This window comes from Phragmites australis, chromosome 5 (assembly GCF_958298935.1).
Source record: "Phragmites australis chromosome 5, lpPhrAust1.1, whole genome shotgun sequence".
Classification (NCBI taxonomy): domain Eukaryota; kingdom Viridiplantae; phylum Streptophyta; class Magnoliopsida; order Poales; family Poaceae; genus Phragmites; species Phragmites australis.
In genome coordinates, this window is record NC_084925.1 from 46,925,152 (window position 1) to 46,939,079 (window position 13,928).

Genomic DNA, 13,928 nt, shown 5'->3' on the forward strand with positions numbered 1-13,928 from the left:
GGGTCGTGTAATTAATATGTTTAAACTTTCACCATCAATATTCTTTTGAATATTTTAATAGAACTTTTGAAAATAGTATAGCTAGATTGGTCTTGAAAATTAGTTTTAAAATATTACAACTTTGAAATATTTTTGCATGCGTTGTCTATTAGTAATTAGTGTTTAAAATTGAGAAATCAAGTTGAAATGTGTCTTGATTTTCTTATGATGAGTGATTAATATTGTATTTTATTTGGTTTGATGATCTTCGGTTTTGCATGAGCTTTGATGTGATTTGAATTTGATTTGATATTTCATTTGAGCATATTGATTATAGACTAATTAGAATTGGAGTTGAAAATATGTGTTTGCTTGTCTCATGGTGTGCAAGTGATGGATGCAACTTGACGGTCAACAGCAGGATGATTAAGGCCAAGCGGAGTGTTTGGTGCCAGACGATCAAAGAGACTGAGCAGAATCAAGGGTGATCCTAGCTGAACACGTGGAGATCAAACAAAGCATTAACGACGAATAAAGACGACGTGTTGACAAAGAAGTGAAGGAAATACAGTGCAAATGATAAGACGATCCGAGGGATCAGGAGCAGGAGAGACCTTTGTCTCTCTAATTCTTTTGTCTCTCTAATTTTTTTCTTCCACTTGAACGTTTTAAAATACGTTGGATGAGAAATAGGAAAAGATCATCTATTTCGAAAGAAATTTATTGAAACATATATTCACCTCGCTCTAATCGTCGTTCTCGTTCTAAAAAATTAGTATATTGGAAAAGCTAGGCAGCGAGAGTATATATGACAGCCAATGACAGCCAATTGCGATCGATTAACCACCAGAAAGCTAGAATATCAATATATGTAGTGAAATCACTGTGCCAAGCCTCGATCTAAATTATTATTAGCTAGTACAATCTTCATGCATTACAACAGTATCTAAATATTTTAAACGAATATCCTACTATTACGATAGCATATATCACTAAAAAAAAATATGATATGCAAATATACCTTAGTCAAAAATAACATATATCGTAGCGATATTGTCAATTTTTTCGCCATAAATATGATAGTAAAATGTCCTTGTATTGCAATGATTCCTAATTGTTAACCCACATGAATATAAATTTTTTTCTATAACTTACAATACCACTGAGATCAAATATGATGTTGTGAAATGCAAAACAGATGCTATAGACCAATAACGTCATGCATTAAAGAACATGAACCTAAATCCAACGTCGATCTAGTTGTGTGCTACAAATTAGACTCAGTTCATCAAAATCTTTTGAGTTGTGTGGGATAAAACAATAGGTTCTTCAATTATCACGTTGACTCTAGCTGCTTCTTTTAATTTTCCCACTGCAAGTGGATCGATGAGATGGACTTCACCATTTTTCCTCCAGTGGTAGTCCCCTGGGTTGGGAAGGGCCTTTGCATCTGCACTGCCAGGTGAAGGGGTTCTTGAAGGGAAATCCAACTCATGAAGTCGGAGAGCATCTCGTGCAAGCATTTTTGCCAAGAGGTTCCATTCCATCCTAAGCCATTGGCATCAGCAACATGTCTAGGGCTTCTACCGTGTACCTGGAGTTGTTCAGTTCAATAATTATATATCCAGCACAAATGAAAACAGCAACCAAATAGAGCTAAACCCTTACACAAAGGCCTTCAGGGGGGGGGGGGGTCAAAATTCCGTTGATACCTACACGTTCCTTGTTCTCATTCTTTTGCTGCATCAAATTGTAAAAGAAATCATAATGGCTACGTTACTTATGTTTGGCCCAAGTTGTCATCAGTAACTAAATCAAAGTTATAGCCCAATTAGATGTACGACGTTAAAGCATGGTGAAGGACTTACTGGAAGTGAGCTCGAAATGCTTGGAGCAAGTTTCTGGCACAGACTCTACAATGTCTTTGAGGTTTATCTTTTGTCTCTTGAACCATTTCCCATATAGGTGAGCTTTAGAGTATTGTGCCTTCAGAGCTTCATCGTCCACTACAGTGTGGTTTTCAAAATCAACCAATAGCATCATTCCAGGATTTAGCCTACCCTTTCTGAGCACATCTTCAGGAGGAACATCGACAACACCAACTTCACTACCCATGATCACACGTCCACTGTGGGTCACATAAAATCGACCGGGCCTCAAGCCATTGCGGTCCAGGGAGCTCCAAGGTAACGGCCATCGGTAACTGCAGGTGACAGCCAAGTTAGATGAAGTAAATCCATCAGAAGTATGATCAAACAAGGAAAGTGGGCTAAGTATATTTACAAGATATTAGAGCAGGTCCATCCCAAGGCTCCATAAGTGCTGACAGGAACTCGTAGAGAGCTTTCTTCCCAGGTTCCATGTTTGCATCGTTCGGCCATGCCTCAGGGATCATCGTCATCACAGCTTCTGGCAGGCTTCGCCCACCTCGGACAAGAAGCTCAAGAACATTATCAAATGCACCTACAATTCACATGTTTTTTTCCAATCAATAAGATTCCAAAAATAACATTAACACTGAGACAGACATTGGGCTCCTACCTGAATCTGAAGAGGTGGCATCCACAATTGGTAGATTTTTTGACATTTCTTCCTTTGTTAGGCCAAGCTTCCTGCCATAAATCCAAAGAACTTAAAGACCAGCTGAGAATCATAAAATCCGATTCTTAATGTTTGCCTCCGTAAACTCCTACATGCCCAAGCTATTATCCTGCGAATCATGTGATGCATTGCAAAACAAATAGCGCATCAGCGGCCAAATTCTTATCAGACAAAAGAGGCCAAGTAGTACAATGTAAAACGCGAGATGGCTCAGGTCGATGAACGCCGTGAAAAGGATCAAGAGGCGCATTCTGCCGCAGCTGTGATCTTGATGGCGATGTTTATAGCAAGGGAAGTCCAGACGATTAGCTCTCGATGACGCATGATTCGAAGGGGAGGAGGGAGACTAACCAGAGCATGAGACGGCCGCGCTCCGGCGGGATGCCTCGCAGGGGTAGTCGAATCGAATACCAACCACTCCTGGTCAGATTACCCTATTACAAACATCAGTTCTGGTAAGAGCTAGCATTACCCTATTACAAACTGAAGTATGATGATTTAAGTTATAACAATTAAAGCAGAAAAATGCAAAGCTGTACCCTTTGAACAAAAAATAAAAATAAAAATGTGAGTTAGAGTAAGCGATTCGTGGAAATGATCTCACCATCTTATCTTATATTTATTAATTGAAGACTCCTTTTGGTGTATTCACGTTAATCTAAAAAATCATAGAAATTCCCATAAAAAAATAAAATATCCGACCGTCAAATTAATTGATTGACTAACTATAACCATAGATCAACAACTAAACGAAACAACATAGAAGATTAAAAAACAAATCATAAAATCCAACCCCAATAAAATTAGATACCGTTTATCCAACAAATTTACGTTAGCAAACTATTTCATTTGTGGCTGCCCGGTGGGCCCTCCCCACGGCGCCCGTTGAAGAACGGCATGATGACGAACAAGATCGGACGGGGCGCGTTTTCAACCCTCCCCGTCACCTCGCGCAACAGCCCATGATGGTTGCTTTCCATTTATGGCGCCTTGGAACTCGCGCCATCCTTTTTGGGCACGCTACCACCCCGGCGGGTATTTAAGCCGGGCGGGCACCCTGAAGAAAGACAAGTTGGACAACAACGAAGCCAGAAGCATAGATCAACCGAAGAACAAGGAGCACGAAGCTCTAGACTAGATAAATATTCTTGTAACTCAACAAACACCCAGAGAGACATTCTCAGAGTATTTATAGCATACACACAGGAGTAGGGTGTTACGCTTAGTGCGGCCTGACCTGTCTAAAAATCCTCTAAGCATTTACTACTCCCTGCATCCGATCCTTCCATTTCGCCTGTATCTCATTTACGCCCATTTATTTCACCCGCAAAACGGATTCAGAATCATCCCCTGGCCGAATCTTAAAAGAGGTCCCTCCGGATCCCCGCTTGAGGAGTTCACCCTCTGACACTGAGCACTCAAGTTCCCCGATAACAAGAAAAGCCAAGTTTCGGGAGAGAGTGCTCGGGGCTGCGAACAGTGACCCCCGAGCACCCGAGTCCCCCGATGACCCAATGAAAGTCAGTTCCGGGAGAGAGTGCTCGAGGCCGTGAACAGTGGCCCCCCGAGCACTCGGTTCCCCGATGACCCAAACAGTCAGTTCCAGGAGAGAGTGCACGGGGCCGTGAACAGTGGCCCCCGAGCACTCGGTTCCCCGAGGACCAAGAGAGGGCATGTCCGGGAGAGAGTGCTCGAGGCTGCGAACATTAGCCCCTGAGCACTCACAGTTCCCCGAGGGCCTGAGAAGTCCTTCGCCGGTGGTCCCCACAGAGGCTCAGCGGTGAGGTGTCAACTGATGAGAGGCCTGATGCTGCATTTAAGAGGGTGCGTGGCCTGTCACTTCCAACCACTCCCCCCACGCCTGCTGTCAGTCCCTGCTACGGCCTAGCATGAAGGCATGGGGATATTTAATGCACGGGTCCCATCGCGCGTCATCCGGCACGTCTCGGGATAACGTCACGGAGCTCGAGGCACATCGCTTGCCGCCCTGCTGTGTCAGGCCTGCTCTGACCGGGTGGGCACACGGGGCTGCTCGGTGGCTCCCCGGTGGGCCCTCCTCGGGGCACTCGCCGAAAAGCCGAATGATGACGAATAAGACCGGATGGGGGGGGGTTTCAACCCTCCCGTCACATCGCACAACAGCCCATGATGGTTGCTTTTCATTTATGTCACATTGGAACTCGCGCCATCCTTTCTGGGCACGCTACCGCCCCGGCGGGTATATAAGCAGGGCGAGTTCCCCAGAGAAGAGGGACGACCAGAACAGAGACCAAAATACGGAACACACCGGACAAGTCTCGAAGAGCATAAGACACAGAAGATAGAGGCTTGGATCCTCCGAAGAACAAGGAGCACGAAGCTCTAGACTTAGACAAATATTCTTGTAACACAACAGATCCTTCGAGAGTCATTCTCAGAGCATTTATAGCATACACACAGGAGTAGGGTGTTACGCTCAGTGCGGCCTGAACCTGTCTAAAAATCCCCTGAGTATTTACTCTTTCCCGCATCCGATCATTCCACTCCACTTGCATCTCATTTATTCCCATTTATCCCACCTACGAAGCGGGTTCAGAATCATCCCTTGGCCGAATCTCAAAGAGGATTCATCCGGATCCCCGCTTGAGGAGTTTACCCTCCGACAACATGGATCTCCACTTCTTAGATCCATACACTAGACGATGCCACTCAGCATCAACCAAACTTATGAATTTAGGACATGTTTGGTTTGAGATCACACGTTGCCACACATTAGGTAGTCAGAGCTGACTAGTTTTGTGGCTAGTGTTTGGTTTATTGCCAGATATCTAGTATGGCAAACTTTTCCTTTAGTGGAGCTAGAGATGTCACAAGGGCTAGAGATGTCACAGACTCAACTTCTTGCCACAATTGCGACGAACAATTTGTCTGGCACAAAAGCTACGACATGACAAACTTTTGAAACAAAACTGTGGTAAACAACTAATCAAGTGTTTGTTATAAAGTGAAAGTCTAACAATTTAACCCTGGGGCGTTTGGTTGTCTGTACGAGGCGTAGCTAGGCCTGTGGCCCTGTGGGGTATAAGTTATGGATGCTTGGTTGCCTGGATGGGGACCTGGGCTTGTCTCGTTGGATGCAAAAGTTCCTGCCCAGCCTAGCTTGCGGGAAAAGAGAATTATTTTCATTTCCCACGGGTCTGGCTTCGTTGGATGCAAGCTAACATCTAACTAATAATGATTTTAGTATGTGATTAGTGAATATTAAGTAATATTAATATGTTTTAAAGTTAATTAAGGCTTAATGATGTAAACTAAGACCAATTAGAATATACTTATGCAAAATAAATGGCACAGTAACACCTATTTTTTAAAATTTTATCTCATTCGATATGTACTCATACGGTCAACGAAACAATGTATTTTTTGAATCAGGCTGAACAGATATAAACAACTAAACAAAATAGATTGCATGCACTCAAATAAGACCAGTTCACTCATTAGCCACGATAGGATCATACAGGCAACCAAATGAACCCTTATAGAACTTACTTAAGGAGTTGGTTACCTAGTACAAACATATATAAAATGAAGTATATGTGAATCCCTGGTGTACACATGCTTTTTAGGTGAAGTCTCAGTAAAAAAGATTAGAACAAATTGTAGCTTTTCTTCCTACATATCATGGGCGGACCCACCATGATGCATGGGTATTCAATTGAATACCCAACTTTTTTGCAAAAAAATTAATTATATAGCACATATACTACGTATATATATCTTTGCTGCTTCAATTCATCAGACCACTCAGCAAATTGTAAACTAATTTTTTTAGTAAACTAATAAAAGTGATTTCACTAATTTTGGGGGTGTTATGGATTAGTTATGAATTAATCTATCTGCAACATATTTACTCAATCCTGCACGTTACAATAACTATTTTAAGATTTCATGTATTTTTACACGATAGAGGATCATGTAAGAAGACTAAAAAATTTTGTTTCATAATTTTTGGATTAGTAAATAATTAACTATGCATTTAACTCGAATTAATAAATAAGTTGCACGTTTTCTTTTTTTTCAAACTTACTCTCCATGTAATATGATGTAAAGTATATTATTTTTGAAAACAAATTTCACAAAAGGTCTTATAATTGTCTCTAGTTTTTTTTTAGAATTTTTTGTGATTTTTTTAAATTTTTTAAATTTTTGGACGTGTTTTTGCAACAAAATCAAACTTTTGGGGGTTTTTTTTTGCAACAAAATAATTTTTGGAGGGGAAAGTTAAAATCCAAGTGACTTTAGGGGGGTTTGCATTTTTCCCTAACTGAAAAGAGCCCACATAGCAACAAATATCAGGTATTTATGATCTTTATGTTGTGACTGCCCAGTTCGGCAATCAGCAGTTGAGCGTAAATTTTTTGTGCAAGTTAAGGATAGTGACATCATTAAACGCTTCCAAGTCATAAAGGAACACAAAGTTAAATTGTAATTTTGTTTAAATGCTTTGTAATTTCTTTTAATTAGTTGAAACTTCTCTACTATGAACAATTTATACTTTAAAATTTACGCTACTATGGACTTCTCGTATTTTGGATTGAACATTTTTTTTAATACTGAATACCCAATCGCTAAATCCTGGGTCCGCCACTGCTACATATATGAGGAAAAAACAAGGGGCACATCAAGAAGGCTACAGACAGTACGAAATAAGGCAAGCATGAATGCAGCGAAGGAAGCACAGCAAGACTGATGAGTATGGAAGAGTGAGCCATAGAGAAGCTAAGCATTGCATGACAAACCGAGCAAGAAAGAGCACACGAAAAAAGGGGATATAAATCAATAAAGCATTGTGATTGTGATTGTGATTGTGATTATATATAGGACAGAAAAGGACCTGAGGAAGTAGCTAGCTAGCTAGCTAGTTGAAGGACACAGTGAAAGAACGAAATAGGCCGAAGTAGTGATCGAGGCAAGGGAGCAAGAGAAATGGAATGCGGAGTGCAAGACAGCTCACCAGGAGTGCAGGAGTGGAATGGAATGGAGCAATGGCGGCAACAGCAGCAGAAGAAGAAGGAAAGAAGCAAGGGAGGGCAGATCTCTGAAGATGGGATGGGCGAATAATTAAGGAAGGACAGGCTAGGTAGGGCAGGGATGCCGATCGACTACTCCATCCCGACCCGAGTAGCACGGTCCCACGTTATCGCAACAGCAGCACGCAGGCATCAGGTATGGGCCTCCCTCCCTCCCATTATTTAGTCGCAGAGCAAGAGCAAGCGCAAGCGCATGCGCTAGAACGCTACGAATGCTCCGACCATTTCCACACACAAGACGCTCCGCATTTCCAGCTTTCGAACCAAATCAGAGTGTAACCACACCACCCCAAGTAGTTCTCGTATAAAACCAAAATGGAAACGGAATCAAGCAAGATTCAGAAAAGCTGACCTTGTGATGTTCATGAAGCCATGGCCACCCAAGAATTTGTCGACCTCGAAATGAATCGCGTGGGAGAGCTTTCAGCGTTATGGATAGAGCTCCTTGGGCGAGGCAGCGCAGCACAGCACGGGCGACCGATCTGTGGGGGGCGGGCGCGAGCATGACGATGACTCTTTTACGAACGCAGACAGCTCTGCCCTCAGCAACCAATCGATGCCGAAGATATTTTCGGGCAGCGGGAGACGACATTTGCGATTCTCAAAGCACTCCAACCACACAAATAGCACGTGTTTGCATAGGAAGCAAATTATATAGTAATCTATCCTACGCAATACTCTCTCTCTTACGATGACACGTATTCGTTTGTTTACTCTTCTCTTCAGTTCAGTCATTAGATCATATGATTGATGATATGGATAAGTTTTCATGAGAATCTTTCTAGACAGTGTCCTATAGAATTTGTTTTTTTTTTGCATAGTATGTTGTGGACTTGCATTTTGCGTCCAAATTTTTCCAAAAAAGAATCCAAGTTACATTTCCATATAACAACGCATGCCTTGCTACTCCGACGAGGTTCATTTCATTGCCCGCTGGACTCTACATCCTCGAAGTAACAGTCCTGGCCCAACAGTCTGAGCTGCTCATCGAGGTCTCTGGCAGCTGCCATCACCTCTGGATGCGGCCACAAACTCGCACGTGACTGTGACACCCGTCAGCTCCCTCCCCTTCCTCGCGTATCTCCTCCCGCCACCGTCTGTGCGCTTAGCGCCACGCCGCAACAACCCGTCCAAAATCGCCGCTTCTCACCCGCGCCACGAATCTCGCACCCGCTGCCCCGCCTGCAGCTATATAGCGCAATCAGAACCCTGGGCACACTCCCTTGTACTCCTCCTCACCCAAGCCCCAAAATCTCGCCAGATTTTACCTACCCGAGAGCTCCCGCGATGCCGCCGGACTTCGTCGAGCCTCCCTCGCCGTCGCCGAGCTTCTCCGCGCGATCCCGATTCCATCCGAGCTTGCAACAATGTTCGTCGGTAGCATCTCGTTGTCACACGCTGCTCACCGCTGATTTTCCATCACCGGATCGAGCCTTCGTCGCCACCGAACCTCCGTCGGGGTGCGCCATCGTTGTCGCGCTCCTCCGAGTTGTCCCGAAGCCCGACGATTCGTCAAACGAGCTCGCCGTAGCCCAGGATCTCCTTCTGCCGCTCGCCGTTGATGCTCGAGCTGCGCAGTGCCATTTTCCCCCTTCTCCGACGATCCTCCGTTGTCCCCGAGCCACCGTCGTCATCTAGCCTAGGTGAGCCCTCCCTCAGCCGTTTGATCTCGCGTAGATGGCCCATATTACATCGGGCGCCCTTCGGTCCACCATGGACCCGTGGACCATGCCACCTCAGCTGGTCTACGGGACCATAGACCTAGTCAGCACCCACGCAACCGCTGTCATTATTTTGTCTAACGTGGCAGTCCAAGTCAGCAAATCGATCCGATTCAGCAGCCACATCAGTCCAATGTCTTGATTAGGTTTTCTAAATAAAAATTAATTTGTTAATTCTTTTAAATAGGTAATTTTACATATAAACCCCAAATGTTTTCACAAAGACCTTTTTTAGCCTTGCAATTTTACTTTTAGCCCCCTGTAGTTTATTTATTTGCATATAGATCCCTAACATTTTTACAAATAAGTCCTTGGATTTTTTTTTTACAATTTAGCCCTTGTACTTCTTCAGAAAAATCCCCTAAGCTTAAAACCCTCGTAACTTTTTCATACGAGCTCTGATTTAGACGATTCTTGCGCTCCCGTGATCTTAGCAGCGAGTACTATCCGTAGTAATATTTTTATAGTGTCTTGCTACTGTTTTATGTATTATTCTTAGATGTTTGTACTTGTTTATTTTCAATGTGCGCTATTGCAATAGGAGATGAGCAGTTTGTGAATCTATAGGACTAAATTTTCAAGGAGTTTGAACAACCCGCGGTTGAAGGTAAGTGTCTTTTATCACATTGATCCTATTGTAGGAACGTGTATTTGTTATTTTTCTAGATGCATGCTTGTCAATATGAATATCATGTTTAGGGTTTACTAGTACTTTCCTATTGTCCTTGTCGTCTGTGTTGTAATTTGAGTGTCAAGGGTAAAAATACTTAGTTATGCTGTCAAGTCAGGTGAGATAAATGTTAGTTTGATTATTGGTATAAACAACATGAAACGGATTGGATAATCTATATAGCAACTTTGATCATAAGGATCTAGGCAGGTTGGTTTGGTTGGTATGGCTGCTGTGTGCGTATTGGGTGATGTGTAAGTACCTGCTGTAGATTCTAAGAATAGGTTTGTGAAGCCTGTAACCCGGTATAACAGCGCAACCACGAGGTTTACATGGGTACGGCTTAACCAATTAATTATATGTCCTCCTTATTATGTATGCACCAGTGGACGATTGAATGGTATAAGAGGGGGTCTCTAGAGTGGATGGAATCCTTGTTAGCGATTAAACCTTAGTGGTGCATATAGATTTGGAGGCGTTTTGTAAAGGCCTCGTAGTGAGGACCCGACTCTACACTCCGAAAGTGCGAAGCAAAACGGGAATCACGACTCGTAAGTAAAGTGTGCAAACTCTACATAGTATAAAATTGATTGATCTGTCGTGCTCACGGCCAAGAGCGGGCTTGGACTTCTTCATGATTAGTAGTGATCTTGGATGGTTGGTTTTAGGTAGTCAGGTGATGTACCGATGAGTTGGTAGCCGGATATGAAATATCTAGTGAGTCTGATAATCGGATGGAATCTGATGAGCTGTTACTTTAATGTTGGTGTCATCACACATATTATTGTCAGTAGTAAAACACCGAACGGAAATCAGATTTTTAATGATATGTGGGGAAACAAGAACATTATGTAGGTGCAAGGGACCATGGGGTGGTGGGAAAGGTCACCGACCCTGTAGAGGTGACAGGGAGCAAAGACCCGTTGCTGACAATGATGTTAGACGGACAAAAAGGGATGGGTTGGTGGGAAACAAGGAGATTACCGGAGTTCGACGTCATGTGAGAAGTGGATCTTGAATCCATGTACCAATCTGTTGTCAGTGGAGGTTGTAGTGTCATTGTGTTGAACGCGTTTGCCAACGCATTTTGATCCCACGACATCGCCGGTGACACGGGCGCCCATGTCTGTTACGACCACTGAGGCGCCAGACTAGAGTAGGAGAGCAGACCTGGGACAGCCGGTGCGCCAAAAAACGCAGGTTGCATGGCCGGCAGGCCGGGGGTTACGTCGAACGATGCGGGTGCACCTGGCGCACCGCCTGCAACCAGCTCATGAGGCTTGGTGACGAGACACTTCTGCTGCCCGGACTGATGTCCGGTAGGGCGTTGACGAGGATCCGTGAAACCGAGCCATACCTGAAATGTCCCGGTCCACGGATTGTACATGGAGGGCCAGCCGAAGTTTGCCGAGGCACCATCGTTACGACAGCCACGGCGTTGATTAAGACCATTGCCGTGTGGAGCGGACATGCATTGGACACACCGCTGTTGGGTTTTTTGCTGTCTGTTTGTGTCTCTATTTTTATTATGTAGTCTCATGTAAAGCACTCCTAGTATCGTCTCTGTACAATTGAAATCTTGCACGCCTGCATTGAAATGGATGACAAGCTTGAAGCTTGTGTGTGGAGGTGATTAACCGACGGCTTGCTGGTTCTGCTGATCCTTGTTGCTTGCTTGTTTTCCTTCCTTCCTACCTTTTTTAAAGTGGGCCCTGACAAGGGGAACTATCTTGGTTTTATCTGTAAGCTGAATCCATTGATGAGCAACGTCGTTGTTACTGTAGTTTCTATTGGGGAACTGAACTGGGGAAGGACGTGAACTGCTCTATCCAGTATTAGAGTCCAGCAGGAGCTGTAAACTGATACGTCCACGTTTCCCTCCATACATCGTTTCGTTTCGTTTTGTCCAAGCTACAAAAAATACAAATTTCCAGTTTTGTCAATCCAAATCTGTTGAGCAGTACATACGGGTAAGTGTGAATTCAAAAAGGAAAACACAGAGGAGCAATGCGAATTCAAAGAGGAAAATCGAGTTGAATGGAAGATGTGGCTCTGGTGTTTTATCCCCTTCCAACCACAAGAGACTCTCTCAAGGCTCCGGTGCTTGTTGCCTTCTTCGATCTCTTTGTCCCTCCCTCCCTCCTCCTCCATCATCTACTTTTCTTCTGTCAGTCAGGAGCTCGAGCTCCTCCTCGCCTCGCCTCCATCGAAAAGGACTTGAATCGCAGTCAGGTCCCTCATCCTTGGACCGTAAGTTGTCCTCTCTTCTCTAGATTCATCATCTAAAATAAAACCATGCTTGATTTGCAGATCGAAGAGGTGAAGGTGCCATCTTGCGTGTGATGATGAATGTTCTCTCAAGCCACCCCCAAAATATGAAGCTTCGGATCCAGGAGATCTCTCACAGTCACAGACGGAGGTCCTGCAGGGTTCAATGTCCATACGCGCTGGACTCCCCTTGTGGAGGAGCAGGAGGACATGTAGCACTTGTTCATCCCCGCAGGAGGCGTCATCCATTCGTTGCAGTCAGAGCAGCCAATGGCAGCGGAGGAGAATCGAGCAGTGGTGAAGACGATGATGACCAAGAAAAGCAAAGCAAGAAAGAGGTTTGTTTTGATTCATGGCTGTAGTATCATTCCCTTATATTATCAAGCGAAGTACACTCTGCTCTGGCCTCTGGGTATACATAGGAATTGAGTTGCTGCCTGAAATTTCAGATACGGACTCCTCCAGTCCTCTGTGCATAACTTGATTTCATAATCGTATGTCCTGGTTGGCAGGGTAGCTCTGGGTCTGGGTTGTCCAGAGAGGATTTGGAACGGCTAGTCGGGCCTGACGATGCAACGTTCGATGGATTGGATCTTGCAAACCTCATCAGGAAGAAGTACGGTAGATCATACGATGTCACGCTCATAAAGAAGGTTTGTACATGTATTGTATCGATGGTGCAGTCCTTTTGTGCTTCATCATTAATTGGATCACATATCAGTTTTCCATTCAGTAAGTTACCTAGGTAGTTGTTTTGATGCCATTCTGCTGATGTGGTGCAGGAGTTCATGGGAAGGAATCTGTTGGCTATGAATGTGATGTGGAAGTACAGGGAGCAAGTGAGTGGTTTTCACTTTGATCCCCTAATTCAGTTCCCTCCGATCCATCTGCTGAACTCATGTACCCCATCTCAACTCATGTATACTAGTAATGTAATTTGGAGTTATTGGTTGATACATACTAACTACATGCTCAAATTCATCTGAACTGAACATATGTTAATCACTGAACTGAAGTGAAGTGAAGTGAAGCACCAGTGCGTGTGCGTTGATGATTTGATTGATTGATTCTCCTAGAGATCGTTCCCGTTGAGCGAGGAGGAGTACCTGCTGCGTCTGGACGGCGTGGCCAACACGCTCAAGTGCTGGGGAGCTGTGGCGCATGTCCGGAATACGCTGGAGAAGCTCAAGGAGAGGCCAAGGATTGGCAAAGTAAGATAGATCTGATGAGCAACAGCCTTGCCTTGCTTGCTTCGATCTCTACTTAGGTCATGATTGATGATGCAGGCGGTGAGCATCTTCATCGACTTGGACGAGACGGGAGGGCGCTCAAACGAATGGATTTACAAGTGATCCATGATGGATCCACCTGAACCTGCTTGGCTCTGCTTGCATCAGCTAGTTAGTTACCTTGAGGATGGAGTGAAATTCTTTGCAGCATAATCGAATAATAATTTGCCTGCATCAGTGATTATTTATTGGCGTTCGACTCTACTCCACGGAATGTAATTAAAATGACAGTGGAAGCTGAGGATGATAAACTGCATCAGCAATGTTAAAACCGATCGAATTTAATTCAAATTTTAAAAATTAACAAAATTACGAATTTTCATCGAATTCT

The 13,928-nt window shown here is 44.0% G+C and overlaps 1 protein-coding gene and 1 pseudogene across 7 annotated transcripts; one reads left to right on the top strand and one right to left on the bottom strand.

Moving 5' to 3' along the window:
* Positions 1 to 1,056: 1,056 nt before the first annotated feature.
* Positions 1,057 to 8,266, bottom strand: LOC133920162 (glutamate synthase 1 [NADH], chloroplastic-like; annotated as a pseudogene).
* Positions 8,267 to 11,901: 3,635 nt separating this feature from the next.
* LOC133920164 (uncharacterized) lies at positions 11,902 to 13,801 on the top strand. Of its 7 annotated transcripts, none has more exons than XM_062364849.1 (6): positions 11,913 to 12,267; positions 12,351 to 12,646; positions 12,821 to 12,961; positions 13,091 to 13,147; positions 13,385 to 13,519; positions 13,595 to 13,801. In XM_062364849.1, exons 1-6 carry the CDS (start codon positions 12,078 to 12,080, stop codon positions 13,658 to 13,660), a joined length of 885 nt encoding a protein of 294 aa, XP_062220833.1. In that variant the 5' UTR covers positions 11,913 to 12,077; the 3' UTR covers positions 13,661 to 13,801. The 7 variants fall into 7 exon arrangements, with proteins under 7 accessions (XP_062220835.1, XP_062220836.1, XP_062220837.1 ...); XM_062364855.1 differs by having other exon boundaries at positions 12,124 to 12,252; positions 12,349 to 12,646; XM_062364851.1 differs by lacking the exon at positions 13,595 to 13,801 and having other exon boundaries at positions 11,902 to 12,267; positions 13,091 to 13,208; positions 13,387 to 13,479.
* Positions 13,802 to 13,928: the final 127 nt, after the last annotated feature.

Excerpts from the sequence above, each read along its gene's own strand:
- LOC133920164 (XM_062364849.1), top strand. The coding sequence starts at position 12,078 with ATGGAAGATGTGGCTCTGGTGTTTTATCCCCTTCCAACCACAAGAGAC. Across the intron at positions 12,268-12,350 it reads CGAAAAGGACTTGAATCGCA|ATCGAAGAGGTGAAGGTGCC; the intron begins GTCAGGTCCCTC and ends CTTGATTTGCAG. Across the intron at positions 12,962-13,090 it reads ATGTCACGCTCATAAAGAAG|GAGTTCATGGGAAGGAATCT; the intron begins GTTTGTACATGT and ends GATGTGGTGCAG.